Source organism: Mesoplodon bidens, assembly GCF_964165515.1.
Source record: "Mesoplodon bidens genome assembly, chromosome: 13".
NCBI lineage: Eukaryota > Metazoa > Chordata > Mammalia > Artiodactyla > Ziphiidae > Mesoplodon > Mesoplodon bidens.
Genome location: NC_138169.1, coordinates 70,228,552 through 70,255,931, shown reverse-complemented (window position 1 = coordinate 70,255,931; position 27,380 = coordinate 70,228,552). Strand labels below are relative to the sequence as shown.

Here is a 27,380-nt window from a genome sequence, read left to right as displayed (position 1 = left end):
TTTATATATTTCCATCGAGTTCCTCAAATAGCCATACTTTGTCATCATCTCTCCCACCCTTACACTCCTCTCTCCTCCTTCCACCGCCACGCAGAGCCAAATAAATGAATGCTGAATGGAATAATAAATTATCAAAGAACAATATGTAGATCCTTTATGATCTACTCTATGCATCCTGGACATCTGATGCCACATTTCTTAAAAAATGAAAACAACTCACCAAAAAAAAAGAGAGATAAATATGAGGTGATGAATGTATTAACAAGATGGAGGAATCTTTTCACAATGTGTGTATATCAAATCATCATGACATACACTTTAAATACCTTACAATTTTGTCAATTATACCTCAACAAAGCTGGAAAAAAATTAGCTATGGGTGTCAATAAGAAAAAATACAGTGGATGGATGTTAACTAGACATATACAAATATCAAATATATAAATATCGAATCATTATGTTGTACATCTGAAACTAATATATGTCAATCATATATCACTACGAAAAATAAAGTGCGTACTCTAATAGAGTTTTGCTGTTAAGTAGGGCTCTGGATCATTTGTACAATGTAGACATTTAAACAACACAGGGAAAGCTAGACAGCATTCAAAAAAAAGTGAGACAATAATGAACATAAAACTTTGTCCAAAAAAATAATTTAGAAACTAGAAAACAGCCTGAAAGATGGAAGTAGCATTATTTTTGTTGGTTCCAATATTAGGAAGACCAAAATGTGAGACTGTCTTGAAAGGCAAAACTAAGAGTAATATGTGGAAGACACAGAAAAAATCATGGCTTAACTGAAGCAATATACTACAAAACAAAGCATTCCAATTGCAGGAAACGCTGAATTTCCAAAAACACTCAAAGTTATGTGGCACCTTGATGAAAAACAATTGAAGGAATGCAATCTACTCCCCTGATATTCTGATCTTCATTCATATAATTCCAGAGTATTTATAGTAGTCCCAGATTTCTAGTTCAGATCCGTTTTCTTTTACAAAGTTGACAAATTCATTAGATTTTGAAAATATTGGCCCAAGGTTTCTTACTGGGCCTGTTTCCCAAATGACCTGACATTTTTGCTATTTTACCTTTATTCCAGGTTTTGGTTTGGACAGGCTACACAGTTTATTGCAAAACAGGGAGGTCAGGGTTGGACAGGTGAAGCATTTTTTTAAATTTCCCTTATGATATTTTCTCCCACCAAAACCTTTCTAGAACCTGACAAGTTTCCATGCCAGTCATCAATTTATAGTCTCAGCTCCAAATTCACCCTGACGGGGCTCACCTGCTGCTTTCTGGCAGCTCCACCATCAGTAAACAAGGTGGGTATAAAGACACCAGGTAGTTCTCTGCCCCAGTCACAGTCCCAGAATGTATGGTTCTCCTTGGCGACCTCACAGACCTGGCCCAGGCTGGTGATCACCTTCCTTCAACTTTCCCAATACAAACCCCTTACCCTCCAGGTGTCCAGCCAGCACTGTCCAGCGTGCAGGAAGAATCCTCACTCCCTCTCCAGGCCCACACCCAGACACCACCTGCAGCTTCCCTGAACCTTGGAGAATGGCTTCCTGCTTGCCTAGTAACTGAAAACCGACTCTGGTCTGGACAAACCAGTGAACTGTGCCATCAAGTGGACTGCAGGTACCCCTTCAACAAGCTCTGAACCCAAATCTTAGCTCCTTCCTACAAGGTTGTCCTTCCTTGAGTACTCTCCCTTACCTCTGGGGTACCATATAGAGCTCTCTTATATCTTATCTCTTTTGTCACAATTTAAAACTTTTTTTCCCCCTGTGGAACCCGGGAGAGAGGGAGGCAGCCAGGTCCAGGGAAACACCACTTCTTCAGCTGCTGCAAATGCTGAACTCCTGGGAGTCTGACCAGTTTAAAACTTTTTTTAGATTAAGCTTCTCTTGTTTACAATCACTGTGTGGTTTCTGTTTCTAGATTGGACCCAGACTGATAGTTTCTCATCAAGCCAGGCTCAGAGAAGCAACACAATGAAAACCAGCCACTGAAAGTTTCCCTAGACTTAGTCCTAGATCTGTAAAATAGTTCATGTACCTGATGAAATGCAGAATATATAAAAACTCAAAAATCTTAAAAGTTTTCAGGGCTCAAGAGGTTAGAAAGCTTATAGCCAAGTCATCCAAAATACAAAAATGTTAATTTGATAAACTGCAATATCAAAAAAGAAATCTCTTCCATAATAGGTTTAATTTACCTCATTTTAAAAAGGATTTGCAGGACATCACATAAATAAAAGACATGGTTTCTCCTATCTTGAGCTTACAACCTTATATAGGAAATCAGGCTTAGAGTTATCAATTAACACTTTAAATTTACATGTTTCTGGTTATACATCATTATGTAAGAGACACTATCAAGGAGACAAAACAAAATCAATCATCTAATACTTTCTGAGACATTTTCTCCCCTAGGGATACAAATTTGCTACAAGAGGAATATAAAAAACATAAACAAGAAATATAACAGCTAAATGAGCAATGGGGAAGGAAAATGAAGAGCCAACCTACCAGAGTTTGGAAGGTGAGAATGTTTGGAAAAGTAAGTATAAACTCTGTCAGAGCTTTAAAGAAATGGAAGAGTAAGCTTTAAATAACCAGAATGAAAGAAAACTGAGTACTTCAAGTATGGGAAATAATATGCATAAAGGTGAGAATATACATAGAAAGTTTGGGAGAATCTGAGTAAAGCAATTTAGCTGCAGCAAACTTGCTGAAATAAATCAGTAAGATTACAGTGGTGGTGTGTACAACAGTATCTTGTAAACACTAGTCAGGATGTCTTTGGATGTATGAACTGAAAATGAGGGGAAGAATGGTTAAGGGTGAAATAAATATTAGGAGGCAAATGGACTAGTCTCGGTTAATGTAACGAAGTTGCTACATTGTAAAAAAAAGTTGTTACGCAGACATGTCTGGTCTACCATAAGGACAATGTAGAATAAACTGGGAGGGCAAAAAACTAATATTTTTGTTCAAAAAAGGAAAATGATCTTAGCCACAGATGAATTTTGTTCCCTTTCATGCTATTTTGTTGAAATGAATTTTGTTCCCTTTCACCTATTGTCAAATTTACTTCTTGAAAGCACTTCTAACAAAGAGGTTCTGAGACATAGTGAAAGGTGGGACAGGAAAAAAGGAAACAAATTCAAAGTTATGAGTGATTCCACATACTCAAAACACAGGGGGGAAAAAAAGAAATCTTGTCATGATTTATCTTCAGGCAACATTTTGGTATAACTGCATATGATTTAACAAGACATTATCCCAAACATTAAATACAAAATAATAACCCCCCCAAATCCACATTTATAAATTTCAACAAGAAATAACATAACTAGAGAGACATATAACCCAAACAAACCCAAGAAGACAGAGTTCCTCAGTTTGGTCAGAAATCTCTATGAAGCTGAAATGAATTGTCCCAGAAAAAACTGAGAGTTCTTACTGATAACAAAGAAAATACAGTTGAGTTTCAAGTCTTCACATATGCATCACACTTTTATCCCTTGATCTCAAATAATTTTTGGAATTAGGTTAAATTTTTTCATGTTCAACTAAAAATCTGAAATGTCTTATTAAAATTTTATCATTTTTCTATTTAATATTTTTCAATATACCTAAAAGAGAGAAAAAGGTTGATAAAACTTCATATTCACAATTCTATTTTTAAAATCTAATTGTTCTCATCTGCTTTAAATTCCCAACTCAGCAGTCTCAATACTGTTGTCTCCTTTTTTTCCTCTGGAAATCTCAAAATAAAAAATACTGAAATATTTAACAATTAACTAAATGAATTCCTTAAAGAATTTATTGAACATTTATCATTTACATTTTTTTCTTGTTTGAATCTCCTATATATTTTTTTGAAAGGTTAGAATTAATCATTTAGATAAAGTTCTTTTTGCTAAAAAACTTAAACTTCCATATTTAATACAAAAGGAAAAATACTCTAGGGTAAGTATAATCAAGTTTCTTAAAATACTAGTTATAACAAAATTTTAGAACAGGCTTATCTTACTTAGTACTGGATATATATGTTCTTGCAAATGGGAGCACTAACCAGATCAGTGCTACTCAGAGTTAACAAAGCATAATAATCCCTTTGGAGATGCTTTCTAGGTATACTAAACATATTATATCTGATCAACATATAATATGTAATTATCTGATATCTTTGTCTGCTCTGCCTTTAGAATTCGTGGAATACTGGATTTCACTGGAACATGCTCCGCTCAGATCTATGTTCATCCACTTAAAATCTATCTGCTCTTTTAACGGCCAACCACATTTCAATCATCAAAGTAATGTCTTGTTTGATTGTATGCAAACTATCTGCTGTGAAGCAGAAGACCATAATCAGAAATAGAATGTCTGCGGCAAAAACACCTCCACAGAGTAAACAAAACAAACTTATTAGCAAGTGACTCTTAAACTGGGCAAAAAGAATAGTACAGTGACTGACTCACTAGGCAAGGAAAAAAGACAGGTTTCACTCCACAGTCTTTGACATGTAAGTTCTATAACAAAGGTCTTTAGATAGTGCTTTAAATTGGGGGGGAAAATTCTTTGACCCAATGTACTTAGGAATTCCTATTTGACAGTGAAGCTACTTATTAGCAAAAACGCTCCAATTTGGGTAGTGTTAATTTGTACTATTTGTATACATACCTATTCTTTAATTTCATCAGGCTTTTTTAATATGCTTCACCATGGCTTATGAATTATTTCTTCATTTTGTTGGTAAAGATGTTTCCTGCTTAATAGACGCTCACTTGGTATAAGTTGCAAAATTATAGAGCTCTGTTCAGTCCTAGTTAGTGACAAACCTTAAAGAAAGTTTGCTTTAAAGAAAGTTCAGCACTTTTCTAATTTTCCATATTCATTTAAGTTATCAAATTTCATAAAGCAACTGGCCACTGATATAGTTTTTACTAGTTTGAGCTAACCTCAAAACTTAAATCTGGGAAATAATATCAAAATATTAAAATCTCAAATATCCCCCCAAAAATATTTTATAAACTGTCAAGTACTGTCAAGATTATCCTACATAGAATCAAAGCATTAATTAAATGAGGTTTTCCTGGAATTCACAATATAAAACATCCTTTTAGCACTGTACCAATTAATGTTATTTGCAAATATAACATATTCTTAAATGTTTGCTTTATGAAACTTGAAAGTAACATACTTCCATATGGTTAAGATACACCATAACAATTTTGACATTCCTCAAGCTCCTTAAGTGGATACTAACTTTATAAAAGAGTCTATTTAAGAGATTTTGGATAGAAACCAGGAAAAGCTTCTTAATGATCCAGAATCAGATGATAAAATGATGAGGATGCTGAAGAAGGTTAAGTCCATGTAAGCTTCAAGAACGGAAGTCATCCATCTTTGAATATTAGACATTTGACAGCCTGAAGACCAAAGTCAGACTAGGACATATAGTATGGGTCCTTCTAGTTCACCTCCTGGTATTCTGGCACAAAATGAGGATAGGCCACAAAAATCTATGGACATTGTCAAGTCTGGTTTTTAAAAAATACATAATACTTGAACCAATCACAGAATAATATATGGCTTCTAATTACTTTGTCAGTTTAAGCAATAGGAAAAAAAATACATTTTTGTTCTGTGGTGACTATTTATTGGTTAGACTTTTATTTTCCTCTTCATATTTTCGGTGACTGTTTCCCACTGGAATCATCAACCAGGTCTCTCAGGCGAGATAAATGGTGCAAAGCCCTTCATTAAAAAGTATAAAACACATTACAAACCAATATTAAGGAATGAATAGGTAATGCAAAAAGAAATGGTGATTACATTGTTTCTTAACTTCAAAATTAGTATGAGAGATAAGTTTATGGAATAGTTTTAGTATCAAAACTGAAAATTTTTCTTTACAAAACCTTGCAATCTGAATAACTGAGGGTTAAAATAATTCATCTAAAAATATAAACACTTACTTAAAAAAATTATATGTTTGACATTTAAGGGTTTTTTTTTTGTTGAAAGTGTGCCAAGTAGCCTAATAAGAAACAATAATAGGTATCATTTGTGTCACACTTAAAGCATCTTTTTCATGTACTTTGCAGAATGAAATGATACCTTCTGATATACTGTGTATATCATTTAAGAAGTAAAGGACATAATTCATTTTTAACATGTACATTCAAGGCAGCTAAATTTAAACAGCACTAAAGAATCAGTTACAACTGAGGAAAACTCATTTTTATTGAGCATGGGGGAAAACAAATGACAATTACATTGAATAACGTAGTATTATACCAACAACCTGGTTTTTCTCCATCATCCCTCAGACAAACCAAGAAGATAGGAGCCCTTAACTTTCCAGTCTTCCTCTAAAAGTATTCTTCCAGCTTTCCTTCTCCCTTACCCTTCAGATCCTTGAGGATCACTCAAAAATATGTTAATCAACCATATTTCAGATCTCTGATAAATAAGAGACCAAGAAAAACAGAAATAATATACCAGTAATCTCTAAGGTGAGAAATTAGTGAGAAGTTACTGAAAGGTGGTGACAACACTTTATTCTACAGTCTCCAACACAGGTTCAATTGATGTATATTAAATAAAATACATCTTCCACTTTATCAAGGATAAGGAGATGGAGGAAATTAATAGTGTTAATTACTGCATTATGTCTATTTCCCTGTACTCTATTTCTTAGACACTTTTACTCAAATGTATTAAGAATCTGAATTCTGCCATCCTTTTGGCAGCTTCTGTTAATTTTTGAGACTGTCATCTTCATTAACTAAATGACAATAACTCACCCAGGGTTACTAAGCAATCAGAGGTAAAATTAGACTTTATTATTTCTACATCCTACAGTAATCTCTCTCTACTTAAAGAATTATTTTCTTCCTACAGACATATTTATGAGGAAGAAGATAATCTGTAAATATACTTGGGGCTTATCTTCCTTTTTCTTTTCAGGCTGTTACTCAAGAGAAAGAAGATGACAAGTGGCTAGAATCTGATGTTACTGTTTACAAATCGGAGGGTCAACAGATCCTTTAGATTTAGAGGGTCTATGAAATTGGATGGGGAAAAAATCATCTTTATTTTCACAAAATGCTATCTCTAAATTAGCATTTCCTTCCATTATGAATGTAAGCAACAGCCAAAATCTGTGACCTCATATGCCATAGAAATCAGAGGTATTTTCATATCACATTATAGTCATTGCAAGTATGTTTTATACTCATCACTACTTCAAAATTACAATAGTTATATAATAGTTACAAAATTACAAGTTATTAAACCCACTGCTAAAACATACGTCCTCTAAGTCTTTCTGTCTACAGTCCAAAAGTTCATATGACATAACTGGCCAACTATTAGACAACTTTAAGTCTAGTTTTCATCCATCAAATAGTGAAGTCTCACTGGTAACCCAGACATCAATGCCTTCCAATATTCCCTTTCTTTAATTGTTTGCTGATCAATATGTGAAAGGTAAGTAAGAGAGCACACCATGGTTTAATGCTTTTATTCAAGTTATGCAAAAGGCCTTCACACTAATACATGTTTTTACAAAATGAATTTTAACTTACCTGTATTTTAAATGTATTGTCTTATTTTAAATGCAATAAAGAGAAGCATATATTACTAATTAGAAATGTATTTTAATATTTTCATAGTTAATGCACTATAACTGGTTTCCTTTCTAATCCCACGTAGTATATTTTATGTCTTTAAAACAAAATGTCAGATAGAAAGGGGAGTGGGTAATAATGGGAAGGGATAAAAAAGCTAAGTAGAAGTGTGAAATCTTCAGTCTCTCTACCTCAGCTACGCAATCATTTGGCAGTTCCTTTCATCTAACCTCTATCTCCCGTTTTGAGAATAAAGCGATCTGTTTAGAGAAGAGTCTATCAAAAGTGATTGGTATTTCAAAGTTAAGTGTAGGGAGAAGGGAAGAATAAAATTGTAGAAGGAAATTATTCTTGATTTTCTGCGCTCAAAAAATGAAAAAGCAGGCTAATGCGGAAAACATCAACCTAAGGGTTGTATTACAACATTGAATAGTCATTCACCTTAAAAACTGAAATTAAAAAACTCATTTCTTATTGTGACAATGTATCTATTGATGATCATTCAAGTAAATACTAATCAACCCACAGAAACTCAGTAACACTGATTATGTGATGGCAATTTAGCTATATTACTCATTGACATCTTACATTCGTTTTTCTACTAGTACTACTGTACTGGCTGTTCTCTTAAATACTATGTTTACTGGCCTCTATTCAGCCTAGTATCCAGCAAGAACTGAATGAAAGGCTTTTCAGAACAAACTGCCTACTATTTCCTAGATCTAAGTAAAATATGAGCACATTAGAATAAAGAAAAATATTTGCTTTAGGGTCAAGTTTTGCAAGTCTGAGAGCTAATTCTGTCTATCCCTAGTGTAGAATGAAGACCAGAAAATTGAGCAAGAAAAGAGATCTGAGAAATGAGACAATTTTCCAGCTATCATTAAGTTTGGTTTTCACAGCATGGCCTTTAGTATTGAGAATTACAAAATCTTACACATTCATCTCCAAATTACATGTAAAACAACACATTCTGAAGCCAAAAACAAATTATTTTTGGATGACTGATGATTCTGCAATTGTCTACTACTGCTCACCTTTATAGTATGCGAGCAATATACAATTGCTCATTTTTTACAACCAGCCTAAGCTTACATGAAATAATAAAAGATTCTAGAAAAGGACCTTGTTCAAACACTACAATTTTTTCACTTGCCTTAAGATAATAATTTTAGTATGTAAATGCATAAGACAAAGCTAAGTGTTACAGGGATACAAAACAATTACAACTTTGATTCCTACTAAAAGCAAAATCCCTCTGGGAAAAATAACATTTTAAGCTGCTACCAATCATTTTATACTTCAGATCCAATGAATCTTTCTCAGCTATTTCTAATGAGAGAACATAAGAAAACTGAGTTTCCAAGGGAATAAAAAGAACCCATACTAAGATCCTGGAGTTTCCTAAGGCTAATGAAAGATATTTTAAAACTGGTCAGCAATCCAAACAGTTAGAAAGAAAAGCAGTTATTTGAGGAATGGGGAGAAACATAATAAGAAAGCACCCAAGGTAAAATCTGTAACTTCTGAAAAAGTTGGGTCTATTTATTTTAAAATATGAAAAGACCATAAATCTAAACAGAACATTTTGCAGTCTAGAAAGAGGAATTCTGAGACTGAATTAATTTTAAATTATCCTAAAAACAGTCAATCTAAAGACTGAAAATAATGGGGAAAAATGTACTAACATGCTTTTGTAAGTCTAAACTTACTTTCTAACAGTAAAAATGCCTTACTGATAATACTTTTGAAATGTAAAGTAAAAGCCAAATTAAGATTGCTTCAGCTACTCCAACAGAATCAAAAGCTAAAAGCCATCTAACAAAACATGAATCTCACTCTCTAAAAATGGCATTCTATATGTAGCAAACTACTGATTGCCTACGCTAGAAAGAAGTTACTACTATCAAAAAAAATTACAGAAAATGGTAAAAGCACCTATAATCAGTATCAATTTTTGTGGTTATTTAATTACTTATGGTTCAGGGTTCATTTTCACCGAGAAAAACATCTTCCAGGGTATGAACTTTAACTCGGGAAACACATTTAAGTCTATGACACAGGTTCAGTATCAAAGCTTGAGGTCGGGCTTCCCTGGTGGCGCAGTGGTTGAGAGTCCGCCTGCCGATGCAGGGGACACGGGTTCGTGCCCCGGTCTGGGAGGATCCCACGTGCCGCAGAGCGGCTGGGCCCGTGAGCCATGGCTGCTGAGCCTGCGCATCCAGAGCCTGTGCTCCGCAACGGGAGAGGCCACAGCGGGCATGGGGTCTTTATCCTAGAGAATCAACTGAGGCACTGCACCTAGTCTAAAAGGATAATGTACCACTATCACTAATGAGAGGAGTGTTACGAACATAGGCTATAGAATCACACTGTCTGGTTTGAATCCCAGTGCTGTTTTACTAGCTATGTAACCTTGGGCAAGTTACTTTATTACTTGATTTTTATTACTTGATCTGTATTATGAAGATAATAATAGTACTTAACCTCATAGGGTTGTAAGAGCACATGAATTACATACAAAAGCACTCAGAACACTGATACTTGGTAAATGTTCAATAAATGTTAGTTATTAGTATCATTATTCACTGAATCCTATTAAATATGAAACACTATATCCAAGACTATGTCAAGCTACAAAGAAAGAGGCATTATTTCTACCCAGAATACTAGAAGTAGAGGGGGGAAAAAATCACACATATATACATATTTTTTAAGAATGAAAACAAAAATGATACATATATATCATGACAATTAGAGTCATAAGTTTACATGTCTAGTGTTTCACTTTTCCACTGCTTCCTTAGGTAAGAGAATCCTAAGCAAATTCTGAAAGGACAAAAGGCAGACCGTATTTGTTTAGCCACACTTACAGTCAAGCAAAATGGTGTTTGTTACAAAGTAAAAAATCTTAAACTCAGTATTCCATCTTTTGAGGGCACTTCATATTCACACAATCAAATCTGTAAAATAAATACTCATCTCTTCTACCAAGATCATGACTGTAGGAAATTCTTCCCAACTTTTTAAGGTATGTAACTAAGAAAATAAGTAGATTAACACCTTAGGGCATTTAGACCTATCTTTATATCCAGGACATCACATCCACTTAAATTTCTGTGGCGATATGTCACATAATGATATACTTACTTAGGATTATTTACCTCTTCTAGAGGGAATATATGACAACACATTGCACGTACAAGTTGTTCTTCCAGAAGATCCACACCGATACTATCTCAGATTGTTGGTATTACTCAGAAATGAAAAGAGAATTTCCCTAGGCCATTCACACCTATTAAATTTTAAGTGTCTACAGTTATCTCATTAGGTCCTAAGAACATTTTAAATAGAAAATAGCGCAAGTTTAAGAGAAAATCTCAGGATTAAACAATATGCTCCAAGAATCTTAAATATACCTAGCACACCTCCTCTTCCAGCGACTTTAATTCCATCCTGTAACCTTCTGATTTCAATCAGAGATGGTTGCATCCATAACATACTCAGAAATTAACAGAGAACACTTACTTTTGAAGTGACCTATTAATAGGAGCCATACTTTCCTTCAACTGTAATTTAGAGAAATCATCTTCTGAAACCTATTATTAAAAACACCAAATATAATAAAACAGTGAAAATATTATATAATTATAAACCTAAATGCTATTTAACATGTGTGATTAATAAGAACATTAAAAATATTGTCTGCATTCCCAAGGAAATAATTCTAAGCAAATAATTTTCAGTAAAGCATTAAATATATACATATATTTTTTATTCTAAAAATACTACAACTTTTTCATCTTGCAACTGTCCTAAAGTATGCTTCTAAATGTTTGTTCATTAAATATCAAATCTTGGCTTGAAACTATGACTTTACTGAACAAGGCTTTATCTCAAGAATGTTTAAAAGGGGAAGGAAAAGAAGGATGGATTGCACTGTATGTTAGTGTTATGATCATTAGAATGTAAGGAGAAAAATTAAGAAATACAACTTAAGTGAGTAGCATGTGATAGTTCCTAAAATCTAGTACACTCACTTGTGATGAAAACTGAATTTTGTAAAGCTCTACTGAATAACAAAATAAACAATATCAATTAAAATGTACTAAGTATTTTCCAGGCATTAAGTTTTTACCAGGTGCCAAGCACTATAAATAAGTACTTTCTATAGTTTGTTTCAATTTGTCTTCTCAACAATCTCATTTTACAGAAGAGGAAACTGAAATTAAGGAGGTTAAGTGATCTGTACAAATACCGCACTTGCTAGTAAGTGGCAGAATTAGAATTCACAATCAGGCTTGGGAGAACATAAGCTAGGTTTGTAAACACTACACTACTGTGAGGAAAATTCGACCCCTATGAAATATCAGCCCAAAGCAGAAACAGATTTCCAAATTCCTAGGAAATACACAAAAACACAATTACTTTAAAATAAAACTTTACATAACCGTATTAAGAGTCAATAAACACATGGTAACAAAATTAAACTTCAGATGACAAAGGTTATGGGGAGAAGTCTAATGTTGAAAGGTTCTCTAGGCCACCTCAAATATAAACACAAGAAGTTGGACTAGACAGAATACTTTTGTCGGGCATTAAAAAACAACTCTTACAATCCTTTCATCTACAGTTTTAATAACATCATATCTAAATACGATGTTGTATTTATAACCATAAACTTAATAGGACAATCCATTCAGGGGTACACAACTGCAAAAATCTTACAGTATTAAATTTGAGTAAGTTACTTTCTAAAAAAAAGAATAACAACAGTACAAATCTACGACTTGTGTTAATATCATGCTTATTAACATAAAGTTAGAGGTCAAGCTAAGAAAGATCTAGGAGGAAATCTTATCCTTCACAGATCTCAATCCACATTCATAGATTTCAATTCATAAATTAAGTTTGTGCTTACTTGTTTAATTTCACCTTTTGGCTCTGTGGTTTTATTCTGATTAAAACTTTCTTGCACTGCTTGAAGATTAAATAACATTTGTTTCAGGGCTTCAACAGGACCATGATGTTTCCCTCCAGAAAGGGTACAGCTCTAAAAGTTAAAACAGATGAATGAACCATCCAAATTCAGAAGGAGAAAAGTTATATTTTGTATTATTTCCCCACAATATAAAATTAATGCAAAATCCAAACAATACATGTCAATAAAGTGTTCCAACAAATGAAAACTGTAACTCATAAACCTCCCCTTACCCAGTCACTTAAAGACAATCACTATCAACAGCTTGGCACATCCTTCCCAGTCCTTGTTCTTTTAAAATGAATGGTACATGTTTACATTTGCAATGCATTCACTTAGTACACTTAAAATTATAGATTTTTAGAACTGAAAGGTCCTCAGAGAGCAGGTAAGTCAATATGCTCTTTTCAAGTGTGTAGATGACGCTGGTTATCAGCTGAACAAGGACTAGAATTTCAAATATCATATTCTCTGCACACTTCCAAATACGTTTTCACACAGGGAATGCTGGTTTTTCACCTCTTTATGGACCACACATTCCTTGCTACCTTAAAAACACTCACACATCGATTACCACTGATCTTATCTGCATCCAAAGAAGGCAACAGCACTTAAACACATAAGGTGGTCAGTTAAGAGAACCTGTACAGGATATTTTCAAACTTCTTTTTAAAAGTCTTACCTTTATTTTTACATCTTTCAAATGAGTTGCTGTGTCCTGATAATCATCCACAAAGTGGAAAATAGGCCTCTTAAGATGTCTATAATTTAAAATATTTCAACATAGACAGTATAACATATATACGGAGTTAAGCATAGTGGCCAAAAAGATTTTAAAGGCACTCTCCACAGTTATATGAACAGGGTATAAGAAACAAGGTGTGGGAATGTAATAAAATGGTGCAGTTCCTTTGGAAAACAGTATGGTAATTCCTCAAAAAACTAAATACTGAATTACCACAATGATCCTGCAACTCTCCTTCTGAGTATATACCCAAAAGAAGTGAAAGCAGAGATTCAAGCAGATATCTGTACACCTATGTTCACAGCAGCATTATTCACAATAGTCAAAAGGCCGAAGCAACCTAAGTGTCCATCAACAGATAAATGGATCAACAAAACATGATACATACACACAATGGTGTATTATTCAATCTAAGAAAGGAAGGAAATTTTGACAGATGATACAACATGGATGAACCTTGAAGACATTATGCTAAGTGAAATAAGCCAGTAACAAAAGGAACGATATAGTATGAGTCTTCTTATACGATGCTATGGATTGAATTGTGTCCCCCTCCAGAATTCATGGTGAAGCCCTAACCTTGAATGTGGCTGTATTTAGAGATAAGGTTATAAGGGGGTAATCAAGGTTAAGTGAGGTTATAAGGGTGGGACCCTGAAACCACAGGATTAGTATCCTCATAAAGAGACACTTAAGAGCTCAAGGAAAGGCCATGTGAGGACAAAGTGGGAAGATGGCTTGTATGCAAGCCAGGGAGAAAGCCTTCACCAGTAACAGAATCAGTCAGCACCTTGATCTAGATTCCCCCACCTCCAAAACTGTGAGAACCAAATATCTGTTGTTTAAGCCACCCAGCCTATGGTATTTTGTTATGGCAGCCTCAGCAGACTAAAACATATACGGTTCCTAGAATAATCAAATTCATAGAGACAGAAAGTAGAATGGTGCTAGCAGAGGCTGGGGGTAAAGGAGCATGGGGAGTTAGTGTTTAGTGGGTAGAGTTTCAGTTGGTAAAGCTGAAAAAGTTCTAGAGATAGATAGTGGTGATGGTTGCACAACAATGTGAAGGTATGGTACTTATTGCACAGAACTATACACTTAAAAATGGTCAGGGCTTCCCTGGTGGTGCAGTGGTTGAGAGTCCGCCTGCAGATGCAGGGGACACGGGTTTGTGCCCCGGTCTGGGAGGATCCCACACGCCGCGGAGTGGCTGGGCCTGTGAGCCATGGCCGCTGAGCCTGCGCATCCAGAGCCTGTGCTCCGCAATGGAAGAGTCCACAACAGTGAGAGGCCCATGTATCGCAAAAAAAAAAAAAAAGGTCAAAATAGTAAATATTATATATACTTTACCAAAATTTAAAAAAAAAGAAAGAAAGCAAAAGAAACAGGGCATAAGGATCCAGTTCCGCTTATACTCCTACAACCTTGGAGACAGCACCTGAGGCATTATCTCTAAATGATCTGCATCCAGCCACTGGTTTAGAAGAAATTCAGGTTGCCTAATGCCAACCATAAAAGTTACAAAAGCTTGCCTCTGCAATTTGCTATGTCTGCCTTGAGTGAACTTTTCAGGCAAAATTGTGGTCAGAATACCAAAAAAGAAAACTACAAAACAGATTATATGAACTGTTCTGTGCCATTCACGAATCAATATTTAATAAACGTTGGCATGTTTGATAGAATTTGTTCTGAGACTTCTCGTTAAATCCTTGTAGTGAATGTCTCTGAGTACGTCTTTTTGTATAGTATAGCTCTGACTCTCAGAACTATAGTAATGTTTCATGTATTCAAAAAACAATTATTTAAACCACATAAAATGTGGGAATAACCCAATTTACACAATAAAAAAATGAGCCACCTAACAGCATTACAAATGAACAACATGACCACACTGAAAGGAGCTGGGCAGAAAATAATTAACCACGGTAACTTTGGAAAAGAATAGTTTGACTGGATATTGTAAGGCAAAAGACAAAAAGAACCATACACAAATAATATCATCTAATTAGTAAATGTGTTTCTTACAGCAGTATGGGTTAGCAATTCTGAAACTATGCATATGCTAAGACTGAAAAATTAAGTAAACCTATTATAGATAATAAGAGTAAAGATTCTCACCAGATGAGAAAGAAGTTACAAATAAGGAACAGAGGGGCTAAAACAAACCCTGTGGTATTGGACTAGAATCAGTAGTATCAGTACGAACTCATGATTTTATACCTACATATAAAATATACATATGTAAATAGATATACAAATATATATGTGTGCATGCATGGCTTAGTAAACTTATGTTTCCTAAGTCTGCCTGCTGAGAAAGTCTAGAATAAATAAAAATCCAGCAGCAATAAGCACACCTAGTGCCTAGAGCTTAGTTTCTAAATACCATATTCCAATAAAAAGAACCATGGCTCCTCAGAGAAGTGCTCAAAAAAGCATAGGGACATGTCAAAAGGACACAGGAGCCAACCTGACGCAACTCTTTATGGCCTAAACTAAAACAATTTAAGCAACAAAATAAGTAATAATATTGTATTGTATTAAACCTAGAATAAAATAAATATCTATGAGTCCTAATATAAATAGTTTAATAAATAAATGGGGGAGAAGGAATAGCTCTTCATTACACAAGAATTTCAATTAATAATGCAGACAAAAAGTCAATATCCACCAATGGATACTAAATTAGTAGATGAAAGTTTGAGACTACTTGCATAGTCTCACAGTATCTCCCCTACAATATTTATTAATCTCAAGGGGAAACCATGATTTTACTAAAGAGAAAACCAGTAGGCACCACGTGTTCAAGACTAACATCACAAGTATTAATATAATTTTATATATTACATATTACTGTATTAACATATTGCTCTGGACTGAATGTTTGTGTCCCCCTACAATTCAAATGTTGAAGCCTAATCTCAATGTGACAGTATTTGGAGGAGGGGCTTCTGTGAGGTAACTAGGTCATAAAGGTGGAACTCTCATGAGTGGGATTAGTGCCCTTATAAGAAGAGAAACAGAGAGCTTTCACCCTCTCCGCTCTCTGCCATGTGAAGATACAAGGAGAAGATGACCATCTGCAAACTAGGAAGCAGGATCTCACCAGACACCTTCATCTGGACTTCTCAGCCTCCAGAACTGTGAAAAATAAATGTTTGTTGTTTAAGCCAACTGGTCTATGGCATATTTATTACAGCAGCCTGAACTAAGGGACATATCAATATTACCAATGATATCAATATATCATGAACCCTCTGATATGATGCACTGAGAAGGGCACAGCATGATTTCTGTCGCATTCTTGCCAAAAATTCATAATCTCATTCTAATCATGAGAAAACTTCAGATAAACCCAATTCAGGAACTATCTACAAAAAAACCAACTGACCAGTAACTCTTCAAAAGTGTCAAGGTCATGACAGAAAAGGAAAGACTGAGGAACTGTCAGACTGAAGTAAATTAAGAAGACATGACAACTAAATGCAATGCTGGATCCTGCAACAAGACATTGGTAGAAAAACTGGTGAAATCAGGATAAGGTCTATAGTTCAGGTAACAGTATTGGGCCTAAGTGATCATTATGATAAAAGATGTTAACATTAGGGAAGCTGGGAGAAGGGTGACAGGAACGACCTGTATTATTTTTGCAACTTTCTGTACATCTAAAATTATTTAAAAATAAAAAAACACCGTGGTAGTGAGGTTGTGTGTGTAAAGGCATAAGAAAAGGGATTAGTTGGTTAGTATTTAACAGTCATCCATCTCAAACTTTGAAAAACTTATGCAAATTTGTGCCTCTACCAGCGCTCCTTACCCAAGTAAATTGCACCACCCAATCCTTTAGTTGCTTGGCTCAAACATCTTGGACCCATCCTTTGAATCCTCTCTATCTCCATCCTACAAGGTCACCTTCAAAACACATCCCAAGTCTAACTATTTCTGACCACCTCCAATGTACCCACCGTTCCCAAGCCTTTACAATCCCTATCCTGGAAGACTGCAAAAGCCTCCTAACTGGGTTCCCTGTCCTTCTCTAGCTCCTTTCAAGGTCTATGTTCCATACAGCTGCCTGTTTATGTTTTAAAATGTAGATCTGATAATTTCATTCCTCCAAAGTACTCCAGTGACTTCTCCTCTCACTGAAATAAAACATAAAATCTTCATTCCATTGCTTACATACCTACATGATCTGACTCCTGGTTACCTCTCCATCTTCTCTCTTAACCATTCTTCCTTGTTCATTCTGATTGAACTACACTGACTGGACTCTGATATTCCTTGAACATGCCGAACACTTTTCTGCCTTGGGGTTTCTGCACTTACTATTCCCTCTACATGTAAAGTTACTTCCCTGTGGGTACATACACGGCTTATTCACTCATTTTAGGTTTTGGCGCAAATATCACCTCACTAGAGAAGCGATTCCTACCTACTCTAGTTAAAATTTCTCTATCCCAAGTAATTTTTCTTCATAACATTTGTAGTATTCCCTTATATATTACATTTTGATATAGCTTATCTCTCCAACTTGGAGTAAAAAGTCCAAGATGCAAGGTTTCTTCTCTCTTATTTACTATTAGGAATACAGTTCCTAGAAAAGTGCTTGGTATCCAAATATTTGGCAAATAAATATTTGATAATTAAGCTTCACTTAATCAGCATCTCCTATAGTATCTTATACAGAGCTCTAAGGTCAGGGACTTCCCCGGTGGTCCAGTGGGTAAGACTCTGCACTCCCAATGCAGGGGGCCGGGGTTCAAACCCTGGTCGGGGAACTAGATCCCACATGCATGCCGTGACTAAGTCTGCAACCCTGCATCCCACAACTAAGACCAGGTACGGACAAAATAAATATTAAAAAAAAAAAAAGAGAGCTCTAAGGTCAGACATATTCTGACAGCCTCTACTTTCTCTAGTAAATTTCACTGAAGGAAAAGATATATATTGTATTAAAATTTTTAGCTAATTTTTGCTTTGAGTGTTCAATCTCTCAAATCTTCCAGATGTTAAAATATCAAAAGTGTATTTCAATATTTAACAGCCATGGCTTATACTTCTAAATCATATTATGTATCATTCCTTATGTATATATATACACATTTACACTTTATTTTAGGGTTACTTGCAAGATACACATATGCTGATTTTATAAAACTGGAAAATAAATTTCCCATTTTAAATCATAGGGATGTATAATTGCATCTTAGAAACATAACTCTCAATAAGTAACTGCCCTATGGGAAAATATAATTTACTCTGTAAGGTTCTGTTTTGTATGTTTTCCAGAAGAAAAAAAAAAGTCATTGTAATGACAATTTAGGTTCCCTGTAGAGTTCAATCCCAGGTCCCTCTACTTTAGAATACTAAAATAAAATTATCAATAATTCTAGGAGTGATGGTTTTATGGATGTGTGTTGGGGAAGAATGGATTTGAGTCATTTTTTATTTTATACTATCTAAATAACTTAGAAATTAATATCTATATATATTAGTCATAAATATTCTTTTAATAAGTTAAAAAGATTTAACATCACCCACCTGATTATCATTATTTAAAAAGTCTTCAAGGAACCCGTCAGCATACTTTGCCCTTGAAGTTTGTTGAAGACTATCATCAGAGTTAACCGGAACAGGAGATTTGCTAGGATTTAAGGATACGAGACAGCAAATAAGTTCCCAATTTACAAAAATTAGACAGTATATAACTGATGGTTATCATTTAAATTAAAGTGGTCACCACTAAATAACCATTAGGATTCATACTGATGCTGTTTAGTGATTCCTTCACCTTCTCCCTAAACTTCTTCCTTCATCCCGCCCTATCTCCTTGCTTCTCCTTTAAAGCTTTAAGGAAAAACTATAAAGAAACTGAAGACATTAGACTTCAACTAAACAAATAAGCCTTCAAATATAAGTATCCTCCAAAAGCTCATTTGTTTGAAATAAGCAGTGCATTTTTCCAATTAAACATTGTTAGTTACTCAATATTAATACACAAAACTGCCAGAAATTTATTAAGTTTCTACTGGGATGGCAGTTACATGCTGTTCTACGTCAAAGCAATAGGACAGACTTCTCCCCCAGAACTGGCACACAGATTAAAGTGGGAGAAGGATCAATTTTGAAATTAAAATTCCTGAGTTCAAATACCACTCCCACTCACTTATATGACTTCACAAAACTTTATCTTAACTTCAGTTTCTACATTTGTAGTCCCACTTATGTCACAGAAGTATTGCATAAATTAACTCTATATACCTGGTACACGGAATAGAGCTCAATAAATAATAGTTTCTATCTTGATGTTCAAGCAGAAGGAAAGGGCATCCCCAGCAAAAGTAAAAATTTTCCCCAAACCAAATTCTATTAGTTACAGAGAATAAAGAAACTCATTTTATCTTTTTCATTTATATATCAATATAAGATGTGGCTCTAACTCAAGTACTCAGATATCTAAGAATCTTCTTAAAACATTTAAATGTCATAATGCTAATTTTTTCTCAATAATTAGCAGCATTTCATTATTGACTCATTTGATTTGTAATTTACTAGGAACTTTTTCTCGCTTCCAAGTAGTCTTTTCTCCCATTCTTTACCAAAGAGTTTGTACACCCACCAACTATCAACAAAAAAGCATTTACCTGATTATAGAAGATGGGTGCTGGATACATAGGGAATCATTATACTATTCTTATACTTTTGTATTTGTTTGAAATTTTCCATTATAAAAAGTTAAACCAAAAAAAAAAAAATTGTCTGGTTGTAGTTACTCTCTCAGTACACTACCTTTGAGTATTTCCCAGTCAATTTTGTTTCTGAGGACAGATTGATAATAATTTGTCATTATCACACTGAAGTCAGGTCTATTCCTTCTTCTCACACCATCATTAATTTAATGTAAAACATATCCATCATAATATGAATTTAATCTTCCAAAAATCAACAACTGTACCATAAGGTACTAGGGCAAACCATTAATAATAATTATACAAGTCAGAAGTCATAGTATCTAATTATAAAATACATTTGATGCATTCAAAAATTTTACTCTTAATTTAAGCATCTCAGATATGATTTGCTCACCCATTTTGGTTCCATTTGAAAGCAAAGTACTGCAGCTATAGGATTTTACAAATACAGATACAAATACAACCAACTGATAAGAAAATAAGAAATTACTAAAGATGAAAGATAAGTTTAAGAATTAAGTGAGCTAATTATTAACCCAAGTTTTTTTCTTTTTAAAGATATTAATGAACCAACAAGTGGGAATTGAAGCTAAACAAACAAAAAATACTCTGGATGATCATCGCCACTATTAATATTTTTAAGACAGCATCATAAATCAGAAACTGTCCTAAGTACCTTATATTTACTTATTTTGTAACATCTTTATTGGAGTATAATTGCTTTACAATGGTGTGTTAGTTCTGCTGTATAACAAAGTGAGTCAGCTATATGTATACATATATCCCCATATCCCCTCCCTCTTGGGTCTCCCTCCCACCCTCCCTACCCCACCCCTCTAGGTGTCCACAAAGCACTGAGCTGATCTCCCTGTGCTGTGCGGCTGCTCCCCACTAGCTATGTATTTTACATTTGTCAGTGTATATGTCGGTGCTCCTCTCACTTCGTCCCACCTTACCCTTCCTCCTCCCTGTATCCTCAAGTCCATTTCTACGTCTTTATTTCTGTCCTGCCCCTAGGTTCCTCAGAACCTTTTTGGTTTTTTTTTTTTTTAGATTCCACATATATGTGTTAGCATACGGTATTTGTTTTTCTCTTTCTGACTCACTTCACTCTGTATGACAGTCTCTAGGTCCATCCACCTCACTACAAATAACTCAATTTTACTTCTTATTATGGTTGAGTAATATTCCATTGTACATATGTGCCACATCTTCTTTATCCATTCATCTGTTGATGGACACTTAGGTTGCTTCCATGTCCTGGCTATCGTAAATAGTGCTGTATATTTATTTTCTAATCAACTGAATCCTCACAACCCCAAAGGAGAAGTAATTTGTACAGAGTCTCAGCAAGGAAGTGACAGAGCTAAGATTCCAAACTAGAATTAGTCAGTGTCCACTTGCAGAAAAATAAGATGTTCAACTGAGAAGGAATCAAGAAAAGGATTCAGGAATTAACAGACTCTGTCTGCAACAGAATGAAGGATTAGAAAACTGAAGATAATAAAGTATCAGAGCCTAAGGCAGGATACAGGATTACCAAGAATGCATTTCTGATGAATATACATGTAATAATGTCACTAAAAGAAACTTTCCTACCTCAGCTCTCGATTCTTCCTCTATACTCACATTCACGGGTATCTAGGTAAACACTTTTTAAATTATTCTGAGAAACTATGGCATAGAAAGGTTAAGTACACAAAGGAAAACAATCTTAGAAACTGAAAACATTTACCATACAAGAAAATGTGCCATTATTTACAGAAAATAATGACTAAGAAAGTAAACTGTAAATGAAAAGAAATGAATAACTCTAATATATGGAGAGAATATAGAGGAAGAAAAAAATTGAAGTCAAAAAAGTAACAAGAATTTCATAGCCTTCTCCATTTGCAAAATAGTTGCTCTTGGTTCTAATTCCTCATATTTAATATATATCAATATTTTACAGTGCAACAAAAGACAAAAATTATATAATGTACCTAAGATTATGAAATATTACGCCATCTTGTGGTAACAAATGAAAAATGCAATTTAAAGCAAGCAACACTGAAAGCTATGCTCTACAGAATTACCATGTTATTACCACTGTCAATTATCATTGTTATTTAAAAGATAAATCAGATGTTCACATGACATTCTTCATTTGGAAAACTGAATAGTTTTTCTATTGTAACTTACTTACAAAGTAACAGGAATATTTTCCCATGATCTTTCTGCTTCAAGTTTATCTAATGAACAAGGACTGTCATCCTTTTCCATAGACTTCGGTAATTCTTCAGTACAATGCTCTAGACTTCTCTTGGCCTTCAGGATAAGCAATTCAATTCTGTCACCTAATTTAAAAGATCACATTAATTCTTTAAGATATAAATGCAAAGCACAGCAAAACCTCACAAAGGCAACAAGAATTCAGATAATTTGGAATATACACGTATCTGTAATAGCAAGCTATGTTAAAATGTGACATCTGGGGCTTCCCTGGTGGTGCAGTGGTTGAAAGTCCACCTGCCGATGCAGGGGACACGGGTTCGTGCCCCGGTCTGGGAAGATCCCACATGCTGCGGAGTGGCTGGGCCTGTGAGCCATGGCCGCTGAGCCTGCGCGTCTGGAGCCTGTGCTCCGCAATGGGAGAGGCCACACCAGTGAGAGGCCCACGTACCGCAAAAAAAAAAAAAAAAAATGTGACATCTGTTGTGACACAAAGAAAAAAGAAAAGACATTTTCCAGTCACAAAATGCTACATAAATGAAGACCACAAGAGTTCAAAACAGATATATCACTTGATGGTTACATCAAGAATATGACATAAAAACCCCTAGATGTGAGGTCAAATTTACAGCACTTTCTTTGGTTCTTAAAAACAACAACAAAACAAAACAATTACCACTGAATGGCTTTTTGGATCCTAGGAGAAGTGGATTGTCACACTGACATTGGCTACATTCAGAATCACATTTATATTCATTAACTAATCCTTTATCATCACTCAAGGAATGTGAATTGTTTGAAGGTTCAAAAGAATATTCAAAACAATCTAATTTATTCATTAGCCGACAAGTTCTTTGTGCCTGGTAACTATGCCTACGGGAACAGTGATCTTCTTTAAATATTTGATAAATCCTTTGACTATTTGTATCGGGCAGCAAGTCTTGATTGTAGAGCCAGACTGGGTATTTGAAATCCGGTATACTCGTTATCCCTGAAACATTAAGGTCAGACTTCTGGCTAGTGAGCCATCTTGGGTAATTCTTTTCAAGATTGTGTTCTGAACTGTCCCTAAAAGATGATTTCTTGTTAAAAGGTAAAGATGGTACAGAAATACATTTATTAGCCTTATTCACAAGTTTTGGGTTTTTCAGCCTACCACACTGCTTTCCTTTTACATTTGTGTATACAACTGGGGTAACTAAGTTATCCTTGCCCAGGAGAGTGGCTGGTTCTTGAAAATTTTGATTCTTTTCATTGTTGGATGAACTCAGTCTTCCAGTATGTTTCTTGCTTTTCTTTCTAATTCCGTGACCTGCTCCAACATAAGTGAAAGAAAATGATCCATCTGCTGGAAGTTTTAATAGATCATCAGTTGTTAGGCTAATGGAGTCCATGTCATTAATAGTCTGTCCTCTACAGGATAAGGACAAATCTTTTTTGTCATCAAGATTTTCAAAAGCTGAAAAACAAAGCATAGTTCTGTTTATCTTCCTGTATCACATATAAAAATACTTTATAATATTCAACAGTAAATGAAAATTAAGAATTAAGAATCATGTTTGCCATTTTCCCTTCTGGAATATATTCTCCACTTCTAAGAGTAGAATGTAAACTTTTTCCACACTAGGGGCCATTCTGTAAGTGCTCAGTAAAGTGTTAACTGGATTATCAACAGATGCATTTTCCAAACTTGTATTCATGGAAACCTTACCAAGGAAAAACACTTAACATCTTGTGAATATTACTGTCCCACAGAATACAGATCAGGAAGACTAATATAGCCCTATCCCATCAATTGGAATTGATCAACTATAAATTCTGAAAGGCTGAGATTTGTTTAAAGTCATTAAGCTAGTTAATGAAAGCTAGAACCATCAAGTCAGTGCTATTTCCGTTATGCTATAACAGAATGGCTTAAGGGTTTAGGATCAGCCATCTACTATTATTAGTTACATTTCATGAGCTTCTCCTCCAAGGTCAAAAGGGGATCTTACCTGAAAACCCCTGAGAACCAGAAAATTACAGTATCATTTAAGAAATATATCCAGATCTCAATATTACAAGTCATTTTTACCCCAAAGAAGCATTTAGTTTTCCAAGGCTACAATACATCTCTCAAAATGCTTTAAATCGGTAGGCAAAAAGAAAACAAAGAATAAAGCATACCATTCTTTGGTTTATAAACATAGTTGGAGAATGCTGACATATTAGCAGAACATCTATCGATGTTAATCTTTCCAGTGCTTGCACCAAGATACATATGGCTTAGATCAAAATCATCAATATAGGCCTGTAGAGCCTGAGATGCAGAACTGTACAGTCTATCCTTATACTGAAAAGAGCCATCAGAGTTAGAGGAATTACTACCACTCAGGTTGCAGCTTGCTAACAGAGAAGATACTGAAGATTCCCGAGAACAAACTCTGCACTTTGTATTTAATTTTGCCATGGCTTCCTCAAAATGGGTTATTTCTACTCATTTCTCTTAGAAACAACTGTAATACAAAAACAAAAGGTTAAAGTTCCAATTAAAAGGAATAATAGCTATACACAGAGAAATTACTAAATCTGTAAACATTTTACAACTTTCTTTAAAAAATAAAATCCATTATCTATAAATTATTTTTAGGTAATGCACATTATAGATTATCTGTTTTAATTATTGTGAATTCCTTCATCATCAATTTAGAAAACATTTATTGATCACCTATTATGTGCCTGGAATTATGTATACAAAAATCATCTAAGACTATGTATAGAAAGTACCAAGGGAAGAATACTCACTTTTTTTTTTAAAGTCCTAAAAACTACTGATGTACAGTCTTTTCTTATGCTGATATAGTCTATGACATCACAATACCTAACATTCCCCTATACAAAATATTTTTCAATTCTTAAGCCTACCACCACGCGCTGCACATAGTAGGTGCTTGATAAATTTTTAAAAGGCATCAAATGACGTAGCTGAAACAAGAAGGAACAATGGAGAATACACACCTTCAACATTTTAAATGCCAATGTGTAACTTTAGCCAACCCCTTCTCCCAAGACTTGAGAAAACAAAATAATTTACAATATTCATTTATAAAGAAATAAACTGCAAGTCTTACCATATAATGAGCTAGCAAAATGTTCTTTTCCTAAAATAACACTGTCAATAATCATTTTCTGACATTCATTTTTGATACTATCCTCACTATTTTCAATTCTTATGTGAAATGGATTCAGCCCACCTCTCTTTCAAAGGAGACTTAATAGTTTGGAAATTGCCTTAATGTATTCATCTGTTTTTCCATTACTAAAACTGCGAGAATTCCAGTCTACCTTAATATAGCAACGATAGGATCTATATTTGAAAACCTAAGAAATAACAGAGTGAACAGGCACTGCTTCAGTAAATAATGACATTCTTTTAGAATTAAATCAATGGATTTTCCGAAGTAAAAATGAAAGCTTAATGTCTAGGACTTAACACATGCTATGATGTTATAAAATTAATGTTTAATTTTTGGCTATAATTTTTGGAATGTTTAAGTTTTAACAACTTTTAATGTAATCTTAATAACTGTCAAATTTGACTTTAAAATACTGAGAAAGTTTTCCGTTTACGAAGAAAAGAGTAAAAGGTCAGAGCTGACACTAGTCAGTGCAAGCAGCAGCAGAACATAAGATAATGGTTATTTAGCCTCTGATTTCCCTGAATGCTGTGATACTATTGGTATACCTCTAAAGACTGGCTAGGCCAAGTCAGCTCTGCCCTTTCTTCACCCCTCTCACTAATGATTTTAACTTTTCTCAAGTAAATATTGCTTGGATAACAAACTTGACCAAACGTTTCCTCCCTTATTCCAACACAGGACAGGTTACCGATTTTATAATTTATTTTACAAAACCTTGAAAACGAAAACAAAACCCTAAAAGGGAAAGCTGTTGGATTACAGTTCTCAGTAAGTGGGTAATAACATTTATCTTAATTCACAGGAGGCAAAAAGAAAATCCACAACTGAATTTTTATTGTGCAAAGTTTCCAAAAGTACACCAAAGAAGAAAGAAAAGTTTAATCAACTCCTATGCACCCATCATCCTGCTTCAACTACCAACACAACGAAACTCTATCCACCCACTTCTCCTCACTTCTGCCACAGAATTATTTGGAAGCAAATTCCCTGCATCTTACCATTTCTTCCGTTAACACTTCCGGGTGTATCTCCAAAAGGAAATCCATCATTCCGACGAATAGAACGTTAGCACGAGTGGCCAGAGATCTCTACTACCTTTCATTCAAAAACAGAACGTAGTGTTAAATTACCACACCAATGAGAATAGCTCACAGGAAATGAAGAACTCTTAGAAATAACAGCTATGATTTATGTTATGAAAATGAACATGTGTTTGTTCTGCAGCAAAAAGACAAGAATTAATGACCCTGGAAAGCGAAGATCGCTGGCGCCCCTGCAGCGGAGCATCTTCGGCTTCAAAGCTTCCGCCCTTAACTAGGAAACACCTCCCTTGGGGATTCCAGCACCCACCCACCCACCACAGTCCCAGACACAGGCTTCTCACAAACCATTCATCAGACAACAAGAGCGAGCAGACAGTTTTGCCGAGGTGACGGCCCCTAAAGCCCAAGACCCTGCCTCCCCGCCCGCTTCAATCGCCGACAGCGCCTCGAGGTCCAGGTCAGGTCTTCTCCGTCCTCTTCCGCGACCCTCCCCCTAAAGTTGCCCGCTTTCCACCGGGACTCTCATCCCGCCCCCTCCCTCGGGAGGCAGCCCACCCCTCCCCTCGGGCTGTCAAAGGATGGGACGCCTTTCGAAAATACACGCCCTTTTCCGGCCGAACTCACCGACGAAGGCCCGGAAAGAGAGAAAAGTGCACACGTCCTCAATTCTCCACCCAAAGCCCTGGCCTGCCACCCGACGGGAGACGCGACAACGCACCCAGACCCGGACGCCGCCCGGCCTCAGGTTCCGCTAGCTCGCAGGGTCCTCCGCCGTCACAGCCGAGCGCGGCGCCCGCGCTCCCTTTCAAACTGACCCAACATGGCGCTGGCTTGCGGTGCGCATGCGTGGCGCTCGGGCGCTGGGGCTAGCAGGG

General features: G+C 35.3%; 1 protein-coding gene across 4 annotated transcripts; it reads right to left on the bottom strand.

Moving 5' to 3' along the window:
* Nucleotides 1–2,201: 2,201 nt before the first annotated feature.
* On the bottom strand, nt 2,202–27,345 carry LOC308626791 (lung adenoma susceptibility protein 2 homolog). Of its 4 annotated transcripts, none has more exons than XM_081252239.1 (9): nt 27,130–27,345; nt 26,461–26,557; nt 24,450–24,778; nt 22,960–23,742; nt 22,258–22,408; nt 18,922–19,024; nt 12,576–12,707; nt 11,183–11,253; nt 2,202–5,777 (listed from the first exon to the last, which is right to left on the bottom strand). In XM_081252239.1, exons 3-9 carry the CDS (start codon nt 24,730–24,732, stop codon nt 5,705–5,707), a joined length of 1,596 nt encoding a protein of 531 aa, XP_081108365.1. In that variant the 5' UTR covers nt 24,733–24,778; nt 26,461–26,557; nt 27,130–27,345; the 3' UTR covers nt 2,202–5,704. The 4 variants fall into 4 exon arrangements, with proteins under 4 accessions (XP_081108365.1, XP_081108368.1, XP_081108366.1 ...); XM_081252242.1 differs by having other exon boundaries at nt 23,497–23,742; XM_081252240.1 differs by having other exon boundaries at nt 27,224–27,345.
* Nucleotides 27,346–27,380: the final 35 nt, after the last annotated feature.

Excerpts from the sequence above, each read along its gene's own strand:
- LOC308626791 (XM_081252239.1), bottom strand. The coding sequence starts at position 24,732 with ATGGCAAAATTAAATACAAAGTGCAGAGTTTGTTCTCGGGAATCTTCA. Across the intron at positions 23,743-24,449 it reads TGTTTATAAACCAAAGAATG|CTTTTGAAAATCTTGATGAC; the intron begins GTATGCTTTATT and ends TTTGTTTTTCAG. Across the intron at positions 22,409-22,959 it reads ATCCAAAAAGCCATTCAGTG|GTGACAGAATTGAATTGCTT; the intron begins GTAATTGTTTTG and ends CTTTTAAATTAG.